At 38.7% G+C, this 23,452-nt stretch overlaps 1 protein-coding gene across 1 annotated transcript in view; it reads right to left on the bottom strand.

The window, feature by feature from the left end:
* Positions 1-823: 823 nt before the first annotated feature.
* Positions 824-23,452, bottom strand: part of vps50 (VPS50 EARP/GARPII complex subunit) — a 72,406-nt gene continuing 49,777 nt past the window's right edge. Inside the window, exons 23-28 of the mRNA XM_068333442.1 lie at positions 10,543-10,691; positions 8,316-8,412; positions 7,997-8,155; positions 5,663-5,784; positions 2,862-3,051; positions 824-2,775 (exon numbers count right to left, since the gene is read on the bottom strand). Of these exons, the coding sequence (XP_068189543.1) occupies positions 2,656-2,775; positions 2,862-3,051; positions 5,663-5,784; positions 7,997-8,155; positions 8,316-8,412; positions 10,543-10,691 (837 nt within the window). The 3' untranslated portion in view covers positions 824-2,655. The remainder of the gene's footprint in view (positions 2,776-2,861; positions 3,052-5,662; positions 5,785-7,996; positions 8,156-8,315; positions 8,413-10,542; positions 10,692-23,452) is intronic.

Below are 23,452 nucleotides of genomic sequence, written 5' to 3'. Positions count from 1 at the left end.
GAACCATTTTCCTTGCAGGTTTGCAGGGCTAAATCAATAAGTAATGAAAAGCTCTGTGAATACACCCAGGTGTCATTATGGGGGGGTCAAATCTGTACACAGTTCCCTGGTTACAGTTTTCGATTTTCTGCTCTTTCAGAGTGAGACACTGAGAGGTTATCAGGTAGGCCGTTGTTTGCTTCACACCATCATTGTGTTATTTTAGCACCGTGGCAAAAGACGATCCCTCTTTCTTTTACCATCTTACTGAGACAAGCTCCAAAGCCCTTTCTCCTTCCTGGAGTCTTTAAAGACTTTATGCCATATATTGTACTGTTTAATTACAGAGAGCTGAACAAAATTAGAAAGAAACACAATGCAGAAATTCTTTTTTAAATGTAAATGTAACGGTTTAAAGTGCTGTGTTTTAACTGAGATTCTCCTTTCACTTCTTCTTGCTATCGTTATGCACAGCCTCCACCTCCACATCACCATTCACCAGCAACTTCATCATCATCCTTCTAAGCCTTTTTAGTCTCAACAGATTCATCAGCCATCACCACCACCAGTGTCCAAAATCTCTTGGAGGAATATAGAGTATCTGTCAGCTGTTCAGTCAGTGCCCTCCAAACCCATAAATTGACAAAACTTGCAGCGACTTCATTTGTCATCTCGGGATGATTTCCTTCCAGATCAATAAAGTATCTGTCTATCTGTCTGTCTGTCAAGGCTATGTCCATGATGGAAAATGCTGCTAAGCCTTTTTCACTTTTAGATTATAATTTTTTTTTTTAAAATTACAGTACTGACTTGTGTGATGGAATCATTGATTGAAATATTCTTTGTTTTGACTGTTTTAGTTTCTTTTAAGTGGTTACTACAAGTGTGAAAGTGGATGAACAAATTTAAATAACTTGGTTTAATTTATTTTACCATGAAAACCTTTAGAATATTACTTCTGTGGAAGTCAATTCTTTCACTTTACTTTTTAATTGTAGTCTAAGCAGGACTCATTCATTCATTCATGCATTCTAATGAAAATAGTGACTCTGAAAAGTTGGAATGAATCCTTCACAGCTCTTTCAGTTGATCCTGGTCAACCACACGGGAAGCAGCATTAATTACTGCGACAGCATCCAGCTCCATCATCAGGATGGTCAGCGGCGCTGCCGAAAAGGTAACATATGTTCTGATGAATGGAGGCAGCCACCGGAGGAAAGCTGCCAAAGCAGAGACTAAATTTTGGACATGATTTATGGATCATGCAGTTTATTTATGGCACTGTTGGGACAATATGAATTAAAGTAACACAATTATAGCCCATTATTACTGAATTTTGTTTATTGTGTTAGTATCATTGTGTTTCAACGTACAGCTACACATACTGATTACTGATTTTCACTGTGAACTTAACTCTTACTGATAATCTTAGTGATTTGATAATCTTTTTAAATATTGATATTATATTAAGTTCATAAGTTACAAGATACACGGATGTGATAAATGCACAGTACAATTCCTGCAATTATATAAAATGCAAACACAACATAAAGGAAAGAAATAAATACAGACATTGTTCAAAACATTCACATTTACAGTGTTCTTCTTGGAATAGTTGCACACAAAATATGAAGCTATATCAACAACTTAACATTCAGTTTTCTTTTCCCAATAAATCAATAATGGAGATGAATGGTGGGGGGAGGAGCTCATATGGTGATCATATAATTATCCAAATGCACAAAGCTAAAGGAAATAAATGTGTCACTGCTGAGCAAGAGGACAAAGTGAAAGAGAAGACTTTAATCTCATTAACTCCTCTGATACGACAAATGTGAACAAATAATGTCAGCTTGTGCAAATATATTACAGCATAATTCTAAATCTTATATTATTAAAAAAATTATAACACAATAATAATATCGTGTATATTGGATTAGACATAATTCAATTATTAACGCTATTCGTCCATTATTTATTTACTATTTATTTTCATTGATCCATTTGGGGGTTCCCTTAGGGAATTGGGAATTGTGTTACTTGTGTTACTATTATTATCACTACTACTACGATTAGAATGATCATCATCTTCATTCATGGACAAAAAAAATAAAACAAGCAGAGCATCTAGTCAGACACAACCAGTACTCTGAAGTCACTTACAGCAAACACACCGAGCTGGATTAATAAATCATGGGACTACATCTCCATCAGACGGCACTTGACAAGCCATCGTCATTTTCAGATCGCGATGAGTTATAACTACATACAGTTCCTTGATCTGTAACTGGTATGCACCACAAAACTTGTCAATGTTGTGCCACAGTCAAATTTAAAGGACGGAGTCATGTCAGAAATTGACCGCATTCCACATGCATTTTACTCCACACTAGTTGTTCTTGTATTTCTAATCAGAAAAACAAACTCAATATGTCCTTACTGGAGGCACACTGGATATAGTCTTTATTTCCATTCACATGAGGTGCGGTCAACAAGTGCCTGTTTGTGTTTTTGACCTCGTAATTACTGCAGTTCAACTGATGTTTAGCGTCTGGTGAACATAGAAATGGTACAAAATGACTGCTCTGGACAGAAAATTATATTCTACACTGAGCAGTTAGGCATTCTCCATTCAATGGCTGCTTGATGTATTCGGAAAGTGATCTTGACATCTTTCTATCTCTTGGGTCGGTCAATGTCATCAATGGCTGCCAACAGTTTCTGACGAGCCTTCTTGTTTATATGCGAACCCAGACACACGTTCACCAAATTGGCTAGCTGCTTCATAGAGTACTCCTGCACAAATACACAGAATAGCCATTAAAAACACGAAAATAACTTCATATTTAGCTTTGATTAGAACCAGTGTGCTTCATGCTTACCCTGTGATTCTTGATGAACTGCTCCATGTCATTCTCTGTGAGGTAATAAGCCTTGATGTAGGTCTCCACAAACTCTTTATCAGGGATGGGCCGGAGATCGGTCAGCTTCTCCAGCTTCATGAGGAACTGTTGGAAGTCCAGCTGCATCAATGCACGTCCCTCATTGCTGCATTTCTTTACGTTGCCATAGCTACAGTAAATGGCAAAAACACAGAGGTGTTAAGATGAGGCAAGCGTCAAGAAAATTCTTCAGGTTAAGGGTGGGGTGACTGGAAAGCAAGTCAGTTATGAACAGTGTTGTGTTTCTTTAGATGCATGAAAATCATCAGAGGTTTTGGCTGCAGGTTTACTTTCATAAAATAAAACTTGCCTCTGTTGAATGAGAAAGTTTTCCCAACGACACTTGAGTAAATATGAAAACTGCAAAAATCCAAGCAGCAAAGAAATATCAATGCAATTTAATGCAAACACTTTGTGTTTCTGTCTTTTCCTTTCATCTTGTTTGTGCTTTATGCTTGTGTTCATAACCAACTGCAGTTAAACACTGAATATGAATGTGTGTGAATCAAATATTGTGTCAAATAAACATCTGTTGGTATTCCATCTATTTCCAGTACATGTATTTCAGTGTTCCTGTCTGCATTTCATGTGTTTGGCAGGTCAGAACGTTAACCACACAGCACATTTTCCACCTCACCCTCTCTCTTCCTCTTTTCTGCTGCTCATGACCGAGTCTGATATCAAGTGTTTGAGGGTCGGCCCGAAATGCTAACAGCCTTTCGTGGGGAGACCAACGCTGGGCAGTGGAATCGCAACAACAGTCTGAGCGAATCGGATGCAACAAACAAACAAACATGACCAGTCTGCCTTTGAGCTCCAGAGGGGAGGTGGGAAATGTCTGTGTTGATATGTGTGGAGGGAGAACTAAACAGATGGCAGAAGTCTGTAAGAGCAGCTGAAATTCGAAGAGCATTGCGGCCGTAATGGGCCTTTTTTTTTTTTTTTTTTTCATTGGAAAGGGCTCAAAAGTTCTTTTTAGCAAATGTGTTGGGAGGAAACATATTCCTTCACTTGTTAGGTGAGGCCAAATCCCCCCGTTTAGTCCAACATTCTCTCTCTTTAAACACTTGGCAAGCAGTAAACGATTTTACAAGCATTTGTTTTGACATTAACTATTATGTTCGACTGTCATTACCACCCTAACAACTCCCTGTGTACAAGTTTTACAAATTAAACAAGATGAGAATTTATTTTTTTTCCCCAATAAAATAGCCGTAACCTCGTGATAAACTGTTATCTGTTCAGGATTCGCCTTTCCACCATCAAGCTGCACTGCCTTCGTGTCGCCGTAAGTCTGGCTGTTTGATCACGTGTGGTTTTGAAATTGCATCTCTACTCGAAAAGCCTGTTTCGCACATTTTAAGACACGTTGGGGATACAGATGCCAAGAAAAAAAAATGCACCCAGGCGTTTTGTCACCTATCATAGCCCAAGTGTCTTGCTTACAAGTGTGACAGTGGTGAAATGCTTCACAAAGGATGTGTCAGGAGTGTTCTATTTTCGTGAAATCCCTGTGTCATGCCATTCACCGATGGGCCTTCGGCGACGCTGGAGAAAGAAGTCAGAATTTGTCTAAATGAGGAGATGGCAGAAGGAGGTTGTCCTGGGGAAAGACTCCAAAGACATCAGTAAACAGAGTCTCAAGGTTTCTACTGTGCTGTAGAGAATTCCCCCTGTTCCCTATTGTATTTGGAGACACGATTTTTTAAATTTCTTTTTGGAATTTATGAGGTGCAGATGTTCAGCTGAGGGATAAACACAGAGAGAAACCAGATACACAAAGAGGTAAACTATTTCTCCTCCTCCTCGACCAGGATCTCTGAAAGTTTCCCCAGAGAGGCTGTGATTGGTGACTGTGGTGGTGGGCTTAGGAACGGTATTTAAGTCTGCACACTGAATAAAGATATTCCAAATGTTTGGACTCTGTTTGGTGCGGTAACATTAATGTTTTACAATATTTCATAATGCTAAAATGAGTTTCTTCAGTGCACTTCTTTTTTCCTTGCAGCATCAACTTGAGGTGTTCTGCCATCATCTAAATACACGTTTCAGGAACAAAACCCAATGTTAACTGAGGCTTTTACAAAACCTACAAGTGATAAATAATTCAGTGTGTTATATTCCATGGGTGAGCTGCTGACTTTTTAACCATCTGTTATAAATAAATGCATTTAATCAGGAAAGAACTTCTACACAATACATATCAGTTCCACAGATTACCAGACTTTAAATTACCATAAAATGTGTGTGCACTTATAGCAAATACACTGACAGCAATTTTAACCTTCAGAGCTTTTAACTCTTATATCAGACAACAGTTTTAATTAAATATGTTTTTGAACATAAAGTGATGGATGCTATCTCATCTTCAGGAAAAATAGAAATAGACCGAGTGTACAGAGTAGTCCATAATACATTAGTACAGGAACTGCAATCAGGCATGCCTCAACTTGTTCTCTGTTCTCATACTAAAACATCCATTAAAAACCTCTAAAAAAATGTTTTTCCAATATTGAAAGACAGATTGACATAATGGTTGAAATCAACTACAAACAACATCAAACTGTTCTTTCAGGAGTCGGTGTGGTACAGAAGGACAAGGGGGAACTATTGTGCAACACAAAATTGTATTTTTCAGCAGACATTTTAACAATAAGTCATAGTGACCCATAGAAGAAAAAAAAAAACACACACAAAAATGACAGGGGCTGCACACATCCTCCGCATGCAGGTTGTCTTACCCTTCTACCAGGGTCCTGTTTGCCAGGCGGATGCAGTGCTCCCACAACACATTGGACACGGGCAGCGGGATGCGAACATGTCTGGAAACGTCTCCCAGACGCTTGTTGAACTGTTCAAACTCCTGAGAAGCAAAAACGAAGCACACGTTAGCCCAGTATAGACAGTAGTAGTACCAAGAGGTGACTGTATTTCATTGGGAAAAAAATGTGTTGCCAGTCTTCTGTCAGTCAGTTTTTATAAAGATGTAATATTAGCTTGTGAATGATACGCTGTGTACACATAGATATAGATGAAGATATTTAGGAACACAATAAACAATCTGGAACAAGTAACCTAGAGATACATCTTTGGGAAAATGAATGAAATGAACCTCAATGAGAAACAACAGATATGTTTCCTCTGGCTCACTCTCAGCTCTGTGTTCCAAGATAATTCCCACCATTTACCTCTCCTATCTGAACACAACGCAGCTGAACTCGCTGAGGGCTCGGAGGTGTATGTTCTATTTACTGACAGTCTATGAAGAATAAACGCAACAGGGGTTTGTATCCTGATTCCTAAAATACTCAACATTGACCGCAGACTCTGGTTGTGCTGGAAGTACGTAAAACCAATTAAGACAGAACTTTTCTTTCGACTCTCCAGTCTGGACTTTTCCATATAACATCCCGATGTCCTCAACTGACAATGGAAAGAAATGTTAAAACGAAGTCTTGCTTGTGAAGGTTGCATTAAGCTATTGCAGCTCATCTGTTATGGCTATTTTAACATAAATTTCAAAATGACCTGTGAGACCTCTTGCAAAATATACTCACCATTTATAGGACACCAGTGGCAAAGGACGTGATAGCTACAAAATGTTTCCTCTTTAATTTCACCCACAGACTAAAGAGGAAATAAGCCAGAGGAAGATGAAGAGCATTCAGGCGTCTTCACAGCTACATTTGTACCATGTTTTGGTCCTCTCTGTGCACAGGTAGGGGTTTTGGCTCTGCTGTGCCTTCCCTGTCTACCCAATGCACTCTGTTCAATTATTGATCAAAATATACCATTACGATGCCTTTTAAAGGGAACAAATTTCACTATATAAGGACAGTTACAAATATAATCAATGTGTCGCTGCAATGTGGTTTTCTTGTCTGTGCTTACAAATGTATGGTATACGTGTGTGTGTATTACATATATATATATATATATATATATATATATATATATATATATATAAAATCTGAGGGCTTTAATTCAAACTGCATCTTATTAAAATTGAACCTGAACTTTAAGGTGGGAATAACTGCTATTAATTTTGCACCCAAGAATGAAATGCTATTCATTCACAAACAGACTACAATAGTTTCTGACTACAGCATTCTGTCATGAAGTAATTCTCAGGCGCTGCATTTCCTTGCCACTTTATATGCAAATCAATGTCATTCTTGAATGCTAGTGATCAACCTGAAATCATGAATAAAATATTCTCCTGAGTGCAGTACAACAAAATGTTTCAGTCGTTGCACATAACAAAATCCATATGAATTATGTCCATCTGACAAGTTGACAGAGGAGGCTATTAGAGTCTGATGAAGAAAAGTACATGCTAGTTGCAATATACATCATATCAGTTCATCAGCTGGACGCTTTTTACATAGCTCAGCATTAAAACCAGACCAGACTGAAGTTTTCCCATTAGACAGTTTACTTAATGGAATTAATAAATTAGGATTAGCTGGATAACTTGAAAAGATTTTAGGATTTTACAAAAGCAAGTTCTTAAAGGGGATTCAACCCTGATGACTATTTATGTGGGATGTACGATGCAAATATGGAAATTTATCCTACTTTGGTGCTGGTCTATTCAGACCCCAAGCACCTCAGACCCCTCTGTCCCCATCTTGTGCAGTGTGCCCTCTCACTTCATGTAAAATGTATAATGGGAAAAGTGGCTATAAGACACCAATGAAATGGAAAACTTCCAAAAGTATGTGTGTCTGTTGAGTTTTATTATCTTTAACAATGCTGAAATTTCAGCGGAGATCTGTATGCAACAGCTTGCTCTTGTTGTAAATTATTCAACCCTTCCCAAATTATTGATATTAAAAATCCCAGAATGAGTTCGAACTCAAGGGAGCGACAAGGCGCTTGACTTAAAAAGAAATAATGTGGAGCGATACTTTATGTAAATGGGACACATGTCAACAGGATAACCGAGATTGTTTTCAAAAACGGTGAGAAAAACACCAGAAAAGAAAGAAGTCTCCTCTAACCCCCCAGCAGTGAAAAATAACAATTATTGCTACTTTAAAAAGTCTCTTCTCATCATTTTAAGTAACTCTTACCTTTAATAGGACGTCCACGTAAACATTATGCTGTGACATAATCTCCCTGACGTCCCACTTAACGCCAGCCATAAGCAGCAGCATTTGTTCATAGTCAATAGCTTTGGCTGCAACGATCCAGTAAATGGGTTTCCGGAGTTCACTGGCTGTAGACACCGTCTGAAAGAGATCAAGTAGAACACATGGACATGTCAATGTCAACATTTTGAAACATCTTCTGAGGAAATGTTAATTCTAAGTTGGTCATAATTGAACGGTTCAGTATTAACCTACCTGAACTGCAAATGCACATTCTTTATATTGAAGGTGTAAAAAATACCTGGGAATAAAACTGTTGGAGGAAGGGCTTCTTGGCTGCAGGCATCATTGCGTCCAGGTGGGATTGGAGGGATTCAAATTGTTCGGCAAGAAATACACTAAAAGAAAAACAGAGAGTCATTTAATTCAGCTTGGTGGTCGCCTATACTAATTTTATAGCCAAAATTTTATTTTATTAAACCTTTTGCACTTTTATTTTTCAACAAAGTCTCATCCAATGTAAAACACTTAAGTCCAGTGGAAAATGGGTATTTTGTGATCGTATCTACAAGTCAGCATCTTGGACCTCCAGATATCGGTCCACATATGAACAAAGTCCAAAAAGCAAAGACGACGGCTCAGCTCATTCTTCAAAGGTAGTCATTTGAGTGCGCCAAATCAGATGGAGAGGCAGGGTGCTGGATGAGATTTAATCCACATTCCTGGATGGCAGCCATCACCACTGTGGACTTGTGGGCTCAAGTGCTGGCAGAATATCACTCTTCTTGTCAGCTTTCCAAACTGACTCTTGTTGATTTTCACCCAAAGCTGTCTCCACAGATCAGCATAGGGCCCCGGTGAGAGTTGATCCTTTTTCAACTGGTCCATCAACAGTGCCCCCTACGGACTGAAGGCCATCGCCTTGTCAGAAGACCTCTTATTTAACTGTTAGTTTGTTGCTCCTTTTTATTATGATAATATGGTAAGTTATGTTTATCTGCACAGCCTGGAAATATTTGTGTGCAAGTGCTCACCTCGGAGAATTTTATATGAATTTTGGTCGTGCATGATTAAATGCAGCTATACAGAATAATGTATTATCACTTCATAAATCAGTTGCCAACCCCATAGTTATGTTGTGCTTTGTAAAAACTACTACAAATTATCAGTTCTCACCTCACAAAGCAAGGTATAAATTATGACAGACAAAAGAAAGGGCAATTTCTTTTGGACTTAGGTTTGAATAATAGAGGCCAAAAGCAATGGCAGACAAAAACAGGACAAAAGATGAATTTAGGCAGATTTATCCCCTTTTTTCCTGTGAATTAATCTCTGATTAAATACAGACTTTTTGACTTGGCCTAATCGATATCTCTAATGTGTTCCAGCACACTAAAGAACGAACTGAGAGTGCAGTAGAGGACTGAACAACACATCATGGTGGCAGCACAGATCAACAGAAAAAAAATAATCAAAATCAAGACTCGAGTCCATGAACGACCTCCAAATTGTACCTCTTATTTGACTGTTATAAAGCTTGAGAGCACCGTATTAAACACAGCCGGAATCCTATAACAGAGCCCACGGACTTTTGTTCTTTTTCATGGAGCAAAGAAAATCACATTAAGGTTAACTGGAACAGCATGTGTGTACCTCAGCAACGCGTAGTAGTGTGGTGGAAAAAAAAAACACATCTTGCAGCTCACACTTATCTGATCATGCTTATATAAATAAGACATCAGCTAGAACAGAGAACAACTGAAGGCGCACCTTCCAGTACTAATGTCTCAGCTTTCTTCTTTTGTCGAAATGATTTTTAAAAACAGCACTGGAGACATCAGAGGGCTGCACAATACACGCTAAGGCTCGCTGCCTTTCAAGTCAAAAAACATGAGTCCATTTTCAGACAGAAAACCTTATCCTGCAGTTCTGATCTGAATAAATCTCTTTCTCTTGACCCAAGGGAATCATTGCCTTTCACATTTTACCCAGGAAATATCTTCAAATCTGCACTTTAGCTCTTTTACTGTGATTATTCTTTGGACCTTGCCGGCCTCATATACAAGAAAACTTCGTACAAAAGTATTGAGTGTAGTCAGCATTTTTTTGGGATAGAGACTACATGCTTTTTTTTTCCACCATAAAGATGCAGTAAACTCTATTCAGAGGAAAAATATGTCTCTTAATCTGTTGTAGTTCATTTTTCCCCTTTCAATTTCCCGAATTTCATTGGTGTGCGTGTAAACAAAAAGATTGTGACACGCAAACACACACCTACTGGTCGTGTAGACCCAGCAAATAAAATCATGTGGACCTCAGGGCAAGGCTAGCTAGAACTTTAACCTGATCAGAGGCCATGTTTTGACAAATCTAACCTGCCAGGTTGTACCACACTGCTAGGAAGTCACACCGTGAAACAACACCTGCCCTCATCCCATTTGGATTCATGGTACTTCATTCCATGGTGATTTTTTTTTCAGTTACCATCACTCTAAAGTAATGATGTGGATTTATAAGCATGTACTTACAGAGACTCAGTGGCCACAACCCTCTGTGCTAAGCCGTAGAGAGTCCCGCTATTAGTGAGGACCACAAGCTGGCTGAGATGGGGGCTGGGCACCTTCTCCTTCCTGTCCTCTGTTGGGCCGTGGACTCCTGAATTCTCTGATGTTGCTTCCTGGAAGACAAAGGTAGATGGGCAGGTTATCAAACAGATAAAATAGAAAGACGCACAAGCATTTTCATCTGATGCTAACTGGCTTATTAAGATTATTTTAAACTCATGAGCTAGTTAACACTACAATACCAATACTAACCAATAATGACGGGAATCTGAAATTCAACATTGCAGAATTTAGTTATGTCCAAATAACACAAGACATTTTGCTGACCCAACATGCCTCAACAGCAACTGCTTATCTTCCCTATGTTATATTCCCCATGTGCTTTCCACAGCATCCATCCAGCAAATCTTTTATCCCTTCATTTGAAAAGCAATTGAAATAGAAAGAAAAGATTTCATCCAAAGTCCCTTCGCATCAATCACAGTGATTTATATCTGCGCACGAAGCCATCGAGATTCCATATAGGATGGAGGATAGCATTATATTCTATAAAGCATGTCTAGGTGGCCGTGAGGAATCACACAGACATGTAAACTCTGCACCTGCAAATCCCCCTTAAACAACTTGTGGAAGATCAGTACCAATCCTACAGGTAATGAATGAATGAAAACGACTCATGCTGTATCCCGTCATCCACTCACACTGAACTCCTGTGCAATCCGGGATTGTACTGGGCAGATCCAGAGGACAACTTTTATTACTGAGGCCACAGCAAGAACAGAAAAGCTATTTAGGAAGCACATAAATTATATCACACTTCTTCTCATTGAAGTGAATTTGTCTGGGGGGGGGGGAATCACAAATCATCACAACTCACGTGAAAACAGGCCTTCAAATTCACATTCAATACACGTACAAATAAACAGTCTCTCCAGCAGCAAACTGGGAGAACTCAAATACAATATACAAAGGAAGAAAGTAATATATTTTGTCCATTGCAGAATTTCTTTTCTTTGGTCAGAGGCTGCCGAATATTCACATATTCATGTTAATCTAGACAAAACTGGCAACATGCAAAACAACAAACCTGAAAATATTGATTCTAAACTCAAACAGAGTAATTGAATCGTTTATCTTTTTTACTCTTAATTTCATACTTTAATATTTTAAATGGCAAAAATTACTCTGAAAGGCTTTTTTTGATTGATTTTGCCATAATGATTTATCAAAATTATTTCCCTTTTTCTATTATATCAACATTTCAACATTAATTTAATTGATCACGATCAGTAGATTTCATGAATTAACCAAAAGGAAACTAAAACAATATGATCTCGACTGGAAATCAGTGTGGAGGGTTGATATCACGAAAATAATGACTCACCTTAAAAGCTCATGGCAGACAAACATGTATTTGGTGTCAAATGAATTCAGACATGCTCAATGCAGATATTCAATTGGGGGAAATGATTTAAGACTTTGAAAAGTGCAAAACCATTTTCACAGGCTGGTGGCTATTTGTATAGCAGATGTGCCAGACCAACAGAGACAGACAAAAAGAAAATTGAAAATGAGTAATAAATGATTGATGTTTTTTTCCCCTTAGTACTGCATTTCAAAAATAGAACGATCAAACTAGCAGGAGTGATGCTATGTCAAAACATGTCTGCGCACTTCTAAGAAAAATAGAATTCTTTTTATTTTATGTTGATTTACAAAATTTTCAATTTTCAATTTGTATTTTTGACTCATTTTTGACTCATTTCTCCTGCTGGGCAGCATTAAATTTTCTAAAAAAGATATCGCTCAAAGATTTTCAGTGTGAGAAAAAAGTTGTTCAGCAAGTTCTTGTTAGAAGTTGAGATACAAATCCAATTTTTTAATGTAGATGGTTGATTTAGGTATTTTACGTTTGAAGAAGGTGACTAAAACACCTCATTCCCATTCACCACTGCTTACTACTGCTGTCAAACTCTCAAAATGTCTATTCAATAATTCTATACTGTTATGCGGACTTCTATCCTCACTGCTGGGGGATGTATCAATAATTGTTGTGTTGCATTAATTTAACATTGTAGTGAAGTCTGGTTTGGTGTATTTTTAAATCACTCCAGATAGTGTTTGACCTTCCAATGACTGTGCTTCTGAATCATAAACATTCAATGCAAAAATCATTTTAATAAAAAGGAGAAAAAATGCCTTCTGAAAGAAAGCCATGCTGTTTCTTTTCAAGCGGCATCTGACTCTGTGGGCATTCTTCAGGTAAAAGCATTGACTGGTACAAAAACAAAAAAAAACATTCATGACATTTAAGATTTCATGGCTCTAACTTTCAAAAGCGGAGGCAGTAAAGAGACAACAACAAGTTGAGATGTGTTCTGAGATTTGGTGATTTGTAGCTTCGTCAGCAGGGTTTTACATTTTCACCTGTTTAAGGTAACCTGATTGTGACGCAGCATTTGCCCTGAGGGCCTAATTCATGTCAATTATTTTATTAAATGCTTGATTTAATATTATTACATGCTCCTGAATATTTAAATGACTTTTGCAGATCAGCATGCAAATCACAGCTGTTACTTCAGAAGATATCTCAAATGTAAATGTAATGAATACTCGTGCAATTTAAACGTTTGTCTTTTTCACTCAACAAATAAAATGCAAGAGACGCTAAGATGAGAACTCCTTCTCGTTAAGCAATTCCTACAAATGAGAAAAACAACGTCTTTTGATCAATAATTTTTATTTAATCCTGTGACAGTAATTGTGGCTGCTAGCAGATATTCGACAAAATGCAGCAGCTTTATCAGAACAGGTTAAGATTTTCACTTCATGATTCAAACATTATAGAATTAATGTCATCTTGCAGCTTTTAAATCATAATATGGATTTTCCGCACTTCTGGGTACTTCACAACCCAAGGGGAACAACTGCACACAAGTATGTTCTGATTTTTAAAATGACTGTCAAAATGACTTCAGAAAGATTAAGATGAACTAAAATAACTGCTGTCGTGCCAAGTACCACCAGAATATGCTATACTGGCTGGATTAAACATCAGCAATAGATTTATCAAAGTCACAGACACATCTGAAAATTTTTCCATATCGTGTGACTTGAGGTCACTCCTCTTCTGATTTACATTTTGCAGCTGTTCAAGATATTTAAGAGTCTTGACCCCTGACAGCAGCTTCTCTGCTGTCGCACTGAGAGACAGCAGAATAATACTCCCATGCTGGAGTGTAGTATATTTCTTTATTAGTCATTGTTTGGTGCTGATTTTTAATACTTGCAACAAAATGAGAGTTAATGGCACGCAGACAATTTCTGGTATTTTGTTAATATGACAAATACAAAAATACCTCTTTTTGTGCAGAGGACTGTCCTCATTCGTTCTTCTTGCATCTCATACAGGACATATCCAGGCCTGACATAACCAGCCCTGTTCAATCTAATTCTCACTTTAATAGACCAATTCAGAAGCACTTGCCTGGTGTCACCAGTAGCAACATGATGAAACAGAAATGACCAGCCTGGAAAGGGCTAAGGGTTTTTTGGAGGACCACAGTGACATGCCTTTTTTCTCCCATTTTTAAAAAACCGCTTTATCCGCTGTCGTGGGTCACGGAGAGCTGGAGCCTATCCCAGCAGGTTTAGGGTGTGAGGTGGGGGCAAGCTCCGGGCGTGACGCCAGTGCACCACGGAGCTACACAGAGACACAGACAAACACGCACACACACACTCACTCCTACAGTCAATTTGGGAACGGCCAATTAACCTGAACCGCATTTTTTTTTTGGAGGTTTGGAGGAAGCCGGAGAACCCGGAGAGAACCCACGCAGACACGGGGAGAACACGTAAACTCCGCACAGAGCGGGACTCGAACCCGGAACTGTCTTGTTGTGTGGCGACAGCGCTACCCACTGTGCCGCCCCTTGAAACGCATGAGCTACACATAAGGACTTCCAAGATGTGGCCAAACTTTCAAAATTCCGCTGAGCATAACCAAGACTCACACAAATGATCAAATGATCAAAAAATACATACGTGGCTCTGTCCACTATTTAAAAGACAGTGGGCAAAGAATGGTATCCACCTGAGGATGGTGAGTGCAAGCTACTGCTGACCCATGAGAACACTGACACTAGAATGTGGAATTTGCTACGACACACTAGAAGAATATTCTTTGGACTGATGGAGACAGAGGTCCTTTTACGTCTGGCACAATCCAACAGTTCAAAATACATCACATTACCTACAGTCAACCATGAAGATGGTAGTGTAATGTCGTGATGATGGTTTATTGCCTCATGGCATGAATATCCATACTTAAGGGGAAACAAGAACTGGGCTCTTCTGAAGATGAAAGTCAAGTCAATAGTGCAATGCAGATGTAACGGTGATGTATTAAAACATGAAACAAACCCTCCATTTTTTTAACTGCACAGCAAAATTTTTATTCCAGAATATAAAAAAGCATCCGCCAAGAAAAACTGAATGAAGTGCTTTTAGGCAGAAATGAGCTGAACAATTTCATATCTGTTCGATATCATCAAACACTGAATACCCTTGGGCTTTAGGGCTCTGGCTGAATGACATTTGAAGACTTCACATGGAGCTGTGAGAGGTACTGAGGGGTGGGTTTTTTTCACTAGTATAATATTTAAGAAACTAACCCCAAAAAATTAATAAATGAATAACTAAACAAAATACAAATTGATTCTTAACAAAAGCAAAATTATTTGATTTCCCAGATGCTATTCAAGCAACTGCCTTAAAATATTCCACATAAACTTTTATACACTTGTTTAAATCATGTTTCATTAAATTCTCATTAAAGATCAACATTAGAATGTGATATTAAATCTCACAGAAATGATTCATCGTTCATTGTTGACAGTTTCCTTTTCACAAAGGGGAAAAGAAATTGAACTTCTGACAAATGCCGTATGCACATCAACCCAGTATTAGCGGTTGCGAGACGCCGCACTGAGTTTATTATTGCAAGCATATGAATGATTTCCTCGGAGGAAAAGTGTGTCATGTGCATCCAAGCATGGTCAAACAGTGCTTCAGTGCGATGCTCTCAAATTGCATTGGTTGCTTTTCCCAATGTGAAAGTTGGAGGCAAAGGCTGAGTACATACAGTACGTAGTGACGAGACATTGATAAATTACACAACTTTTTTTTTAACTGACATCAATTTGGCAGGTTTTCGGAGTGAAAATATTCTCCTTCTAATTTCTCACTGCCAACCCATTTATCTCACAGTACAAAAAATGGATCATCAGACACAGACTGGGACCTTGGGGCACAGAGTGACATCTGCATAAACACAAGAAATGAGGATAAAAATGGAAAGTGGTTGCATAAGCAGTGGAGGAAGCCATGGAAAATAATAAGAGAAAAATTACTGTATGGAAAGTAAGAATATTGCCATTGCTGGTCGAAAGATTATTGTTATTATTATCGCTCACTGACTCATGTCTCACAAATATTGACTGTGTTGGAATATGAATATTCTGATTAACATGATAAAGGGAAAGCTGCACCACAAGAAAATCTAAACTACAGCCATGCATGGATCTTTTTCTTTTTTGATAATGATGATGAGGCTACCTTCATTGCTCTGTATAAGAAGCACAATTTAAATTTATTTAAGTTTAAAAATGATAAGTTGAATAAAATAAACATCACGTTATGGAAAAATGTAAGAGTTGAAAAGCAAAGCGCAGGTATGTTTACATTTGCTTTTCTTTTGTATTTCATTCAATTTCATGATGAACCTGTCTTGGTTTGAGGAAAATCTGTAAAAAGCTGATTACTCTCACAGATGGGTTAGCATGTCAAAAGCTCAAAAGTTCAACTTCATGAGTATTGAACATGACAGAAAGTACTCCACTGACAGAAAATCCTGAATCTACGCAATTAAGTCTATTTAAACTATTTAACCAAGGCGGAGATGGAAAAGCTATACTTCTCTTGTATTCTAACGTGAAGCAAATTGGTCCTCCAATAAATGATTTGTTTGTAACAAAAGTAATAATAATAGTAATAATAATAATAGCAATAATAATAGTAATAATAATAATAATAACAGCAGTAAAGATAAAAATAAAATAGTCTATTGATAGTTAATGTATTTTGACCATTTTTTGTTATTGCCTAGTCTTGCGATACTCCTTTACTGGTGGCACAAACATCTGCTCTATGCTGCAGCCACATATAATAATCTTGACTATCTGAAAGTTCTCAGAAGTCAGCAACTTTTAGCCATTCCAACACAGGAACAAAAACAATCATACAAGGAGTCTGTCACTTTTTTTTGTTCATTACACATTAGCTCATGATCTCTGCCACCGTGGTTCAGACACAATTAAGCTTCTCTGGTATTATTTAACTCCTAAACAGATATACTTTTGAGGCCAGGATCATTCCTGTCTGATTGCTATCCCAGCCTGCTGATGCCATTCACCACTGTTCCTCTGATCCCATTTCTATCAATTAACTTTTGAAAGCTCATCTTAATATCTCTCGTGTGTGTCCTGTGCTTCAGTAAAATTTCAGACACAAAGCTAATTTCCAGTGAGCATTATCCAGTGAATACTGTTGGTTGTCATAAGAAATTGGGACAAAGACGGTGTTTCATGTGAACTCTAAGCTTTCTGCTCACCTTTCTTTAGTTTATTTGTGCTTCTTTTCTCCTATATCCCCGCTGTTCTGTTTCATTTCTCAACAACCTCATCCTTTACCTCAAACTACTCCATTCTTTGTCCTACTGTCACCATTTCTGGCACTTGTAGTGCAGACACAGCAGTCCTTTAATCAAGTTGAGACGTCTGTGTTCTTGCTGTCAGGCACTGCTGAGACTTCATCGGCGATCAGTCTTTAATGTGAATGGTGCAAAACAGAGGGGTGAGTCATCCTGTGGAAGTAATTGTACCTTTCAGTCAAATTCCAACAGATATTTCTGCACACACACCCTGACCAAAATAAATAAATAAATAAAAAACCTTTCCCAGTGTGGACTACCAACACTAGAGCATTGCTGTTCTGTTAAATATGAAGACATCAAGCAGTCGTCACAGGGGGCTCATAGCGCCTTGTGTGATGATTAGAAATTAAGCCCTTGAATTCTAAATGAAAAGAAAACATTAAGTGTCCAGGGATCAATGTGAAAACAGATATCAACCAAGGCTTTAAAAGAAACTGAAAAACAGCGACATAGATGAGGAGTAATCACTGCTGCTCCACCTCAGATCAAAGACCCAGATGAAAAATACTGTTAATGAGGGTACAGTACGTGTATATGTACAATAACTGCGTGTATTCAGTAACAAGTATAATGAGATTCTGCAGTGTTTTGTGGTATTCATATGGGATGTGTAGTCTTTTTTCCATAATGCCTAAAGAAGAGGCAGACACAAAACTTTTGTCTTAATCAGAACGAAGGAAGTCCACAGAGAAAACAACTTCTACTACTCATATCCCTTTAGAGTATGTTTTACATGACTGTTGTATGTGGAACTCAACAAAAAAGCCCTATAATACTCCATCAGTGGAGAATCCCAAAGTATCCACAGCTGTATCATAACCCATTACGTTCACTGGCTCTTTTTTGCTTGCTGAGTCCACCTATTTTATCGTTGGATTTTTCTTATACATCCACCAGACGAGTTGTCTTCTGCAGCTCAATTTTTGAGCAACAGCCTAAGGTATTTCTGAGATGGGAAAACAAGCCCTTATCAGTCAGCAGCAGACACCTTAGGACAGGAGACGGGAGCTTCCTTTTCCCAACAAATCTGAGAGACCTATCATGTGAAATGTGTGAAGTGAGATACAAAAAAGGGCGAATGTGAAAAAAGTTATGCAATATAATGAAAACAAAAACAAAAACAAAGTATTTCTAAAATCTAACTATTTATTCTCCTTGTTTACTGTATAATAAGGTGCTTAGGGCAGTTGATGACGGTATAGCCACCACTATCAACACTAGCAAGGGCCACTTCAAACCTAGAACCATCAGGTTCCATAGAGCTGAAGAGAAGCCCAACATACAGTCACGGGCAGAGTCCGGCCTCCTCACCACACCCACCGACTGGCACCTGGATGTGGACCTGAGTAGGAAATTTAAGTCCCTTTCCAAGATTACTTCAACCGGGCTTTGTCTGAAGCTGCAGAGGAAGGAACAAGATGGCTTTGGATCAATAGGGCAGAACCGTGGGCAAACCCTGCTGGGACACAGCCTGGGGACTGATCATCCTAACTGGGTCACCTAAATGAAGGGGTCTGATGTGGAAAGACCCAAAACCCCTAAAAACATGATGCCACATTCTTCACGGCATCTATAAGGATTTAGGTGCAGAATGTGGGATTATGGCCCTCCAATGAGCTGGCGACTCGTCCAGTGTGTAACACGTCTCTCACCTATAGCTAGCTAGGATAGGCTCCAGCACAACCCGAGATCCGTATTTTTGATAAGTAAAATACAGATCCCGGGCCTTGAAGACAAGACGATCATGATCATAAACATAGAATGAATGAATGAATATATGATTATTTTAGCACAAATGTAAATACCAACGCCCAAAATATCTGTCAAACTGCATCTAACCACACAAAGATATTGACTGCCAATTGATTATGGTAGAAAACATGGTTCACATTTATAGGGGCTTCAGAGTATTATTCATGCATCAGAATACACTGAGAGCAGAAATAACTGACCAATAAATTGATTGAATTAAACATATAAATTTGTTTCATGAAATTTTGAGATAAACAAGCTTCTGAAAAGGTTTCTTTCATTCTCAATTTCTTTAATTGCAAATTTAGGGCTTTGACATTTTGAAGCAAAAACAAAACAAAACAAAAAAAAGATGATGCTAAAGATGCCAAACATGAAGATGCCAAGCTACAAGTTATGCTCCCAAACATAAATAATATCAAGGGAGCTTTACGTTAAAATTAACGACCAGAAATATGCTCTTTCAAATAGAAGTACTTGCAAGAAAAACTTTAAATTGTATAATTACTTTCAAATGCTATCCCCTGCAGAACTTGAAAAAAATTCTTCATTTGAAAAGTTCAACAGACTGTGAGAGCTTGGTAACTTGTCATCAAAGACGTGACCAGCTGGGAGCTTGAAATGTGATCTTTCAATTGGAGTATCCCAACCTATCTTGATTGACTGCTTACCCCTCTTCAATCCATCCCATTGAGATTTATGGACAAGCTGAGAGGACAGACTACGAGGCAATTACTGTCAAGTTGATCCTCTTGCACCTCTTTGTCACTCTAATACTAGAAAATTTGGATCCCGCTAGATGAATGTCAAATGGAATTAGGACCTTCATTTATTTCGTGTGACACTAAGCTTCCATCACTGGCAGCTTCTTTTCCCAGAGCTGCTCTGCCCACCTGCTTTCACTTGAAAAAAATAAAACCACACAAGAAGACACTCGAAATTTTTGAGTTGAGAAGAAGGAAGGAACCAAATTGAATGCAGAATGCAAATAAGACTGAAATTAATGTGCATAATTCTGCTCATCGTCACAACTGTCACGCTGGGAGATGTGATGAGTCATCTGCAGAATCTGATGAGAAGTTGAAAGGAGCAGGATTTATTGTATCCGTGGGGATCAATTGTCTCCTCGTCAAGTCTGGAGAGCATGACCTGCAACTAGATCGATCAATGACAGTGTGTGTTCCACTGACACTCCTACAAAATGTCAATACTTGTGATATCCTAACAATCACAGAATAAACAATCGCACCACAGAGCTTAATTATGATCCATAATCTCTGTGAAAAAAACAGTAATCCCTTTTGGCTGGTTGCACCATTCACAGAGAGAGCGAGCAGTCCACAACAAAGCCATCATTTGGACAGTGAGAGATGCAGAACTAATGACCGGGTTTAGTGAAACTGCTCTTTAGCATGTGCGAGTGAGACATTAGCCAGAGCCTCCTGTGAGAGGCAGCAGACCAGCACAAGGGTTTTTCTAGAAAAATGAAGTATGAAGAAACTGTGGTGCTGCAGAGCTTGTGAAACACTGGGGTGAAAATAGAGCAGTCACTCAATTTTTCTTCTCATCTTGAATTCTTTCTTTAGCTGTCCTCCAATAGTCCTGATTTCACTTTCAATATTTCATTAGTTTTAGGACAGCAGAAAAATGTAATTTTCTTCTGCCTGGACAGTCCTTGGCCTTTTATCCACTTTTATCCAAAAGCTGAAAGGGCACAAGGGTCAAAATTCAAAAAAGCATCTAGGTCGTGAACGATGATGGTACCGTGGACTGATGAACAAAACCCAGACTGTGAAAAAAATCAGCGCTAGCCATCTGATGGTTTACTGGTCCAGCATAATGTATTGTCTTCAAAGCAACATTAGCATTTTGGAAATAGGGTGCATTCTGAAAGTAAGACCGTCCAGCTTCACTGCAACCCAGTTTAGAAGAACCCCCGGAGTGTGTTTTATTACTTTGCAAATGGGACATTGGGAAACAAGCAAGCTTGAAAAGTGTGTCGGACAGAGATTTGAATAAAGCAGTGACACAAAGCTGGACTGGAATCCTGCATAATGTTTATCTGTTCGTATCCCCTTGGTCTATGCATGCTTTCTTGTCAGTCAGTGTGTGCATTCGTGCGATTCTGTGCATGCACTCTTCACTGCCAGATTGCTTGTGCCAACACAGAAATTACACGGCTTCTCATTTCAGTTTCAGAGCCAGGGCTGAAAGAACCTTACACCAATCTACACTACAGCCAGGTACCCAGAAGCACGCACACACACGCACGCACGCACGCACGCACACACACACACACACACACACACACACACACACACACACACACACACACACACACACACACACACACACACACACACACACACACACACACACACAGGTAATCAACTAAGCCCACTTGACTGACACAACTATAAGTCTCAATCTGGGGGGGAACGGAAATCAAACACGATTTCGACAGATTTTATTTTTATGCCTGGGCTCATGCCGTAGACTGAAATATATACACAACCCAACAAAAACACTATTTTATATTCAGTCAGAAGCACCAATAGAGTGAGAGGAATGACACAAACAATTGTTTCTGCTAAGAGTTGAGAGGCATGTAATCAGCAGTACACAGCTGCTAAGGAGAAGGGGACTGGACAATTACATAAGGGGCGAGAAAAAAGAAAAATTGGCTGACTGACTGAGAGGGTAAATACGAGTAGTTTGTATATTTACAGAAATGAATTGGTGGTGAACGATGGGTGGCCTGGCAAGTGTTTGTCTATGGCAGCTCTCGCCACAATGCCGCCTGCAGCAACGGCTCTGAACGGCTGTCACAACTAAACTTTCTGGAAGTGACAATATGGCCATGGATGAAGGTAAGGCACAATTCTGATACAGTAAACTAACCAGCCCCAAGCAATATCACCTGAGGGTTAGGGTTTTTTTGTAGGTAATTATTTTATGTCACAGCTGGCTTCTTCGTAAACATGACATTTCAAAGCATCAGGTTCAGTTAAAGATGATTTTTAAAATCATAACCTTCCAAAGACTCTTAATAAAATATTCAAAGAAAAGTAAGCGAGCTCCAAATGAAAACTGTCCAGCTAAAACTAGCAAGAGTAAGAGAGCGCATAAGGGAGATGCAGAACATAAAGGAGGGGATGAACTTTTCTCTTTACCCTGTGGAACTCCCAATTTAGGCTGAAGACACTCGGTGCCTGAGACGTGAGACAGAATCTCAATGTCATACATGTGGGATTCAAACTCATTACCAACACACGGGCAACAGGGATCCAACGGTTGCAACAAAACCCGAAGGATTCAGCAGCTCAGCAACTGAAATGCAGTGCGCAATTAACTTTATAATTTGTTTACAAATGAGGTCCACCTTACTGCAATCTCTGGAGTGTGTGGGTGTGCATATTTGTATGCAGGTGTGGGGGGTGGGAGGTGCATTTGTATACGCAACATGAATACATGCATTTGCTCACATCGAAATGAAGTCACATAAATTAAAAAAATAGATTCATAATACAAATGCGTCCGCATCTACTAAAACCATGGAAACCGCATAGAAATGATGATACGTTTATTGGGCAGATAGACACACTCACATTCAAAATGCTTAATCACTTTAAATGGAAGTTTATGTCTGAGTTTTTTGTGTAGATCTTGATGTGAAACACAGATAAGCAGAAAGAGTGGGGTGGTGAGGAAAAAAAGAATATGGAGTGCTTTGTTAGTTTAGAAAATAGGGCATTTTTCCACAATGAATGATTTATAACGATGAGCTAAAATAGTTTTGTATATGAGAAAGGGCAGACTAAAAGCATTTGCAAAACATTAGAGGGAGGATTAGTGGAGGTAGCAAGCCAGAGGAGACAACCTGTAACGTCCACAGAGGGATATGATTATTCTGATCACAGATGAACATACTGTTCTGTATAAACACTGTCTACGTATGTGCCAAGGTAGGTATGACAGGATTCACAGATGAACAAACTTTAGTTTTTCACTTTTCAATCTGTGTCCAATTGATCAAAATAGCAAACTTATTTTTCACCAAATATTGATTGCAATGCTAACAGTTGCTATGGTGCCATGAGAAGAAAACATCACTGCAACACTGAGCTTGATGACCTTGATGGTTTGATGATTCATTGTTCTTTTCTGGGTTTTCTATCTTGTGCCCTCTTGAAAATGTTGCTTAACTTTTCTTCTGCTTCTCAGTTCCACCCACAAACAAAAGAAACAACACTTTTCTTTTCAGCACTATCTCCACTGAGATCGAGGCACCTCCAAACACAGAAGTGAAACAGGTGAAGTGTGGATAACATCGGCACTGGCTAAAAACGC

The sequence above is a fragment of the Antennarius striatus genome, chromosome 14 (genome assembly GCF_040054535.1).
Source record: "Antennarius striatus isolate MH-2024 chromosome 14, ASM4005453v1, whole genome shotgun sequence".
NCBI lineage: Eukaryota > Metazoa > Chordata > Actinopteri > Lophiiformes > Antennariidae > Antennarius > Antennarius striatus.
Note: the sequence above shows the minus strand (reverse complement) of the source record. Positions and strands in the feature narration are given on the sequence as shown.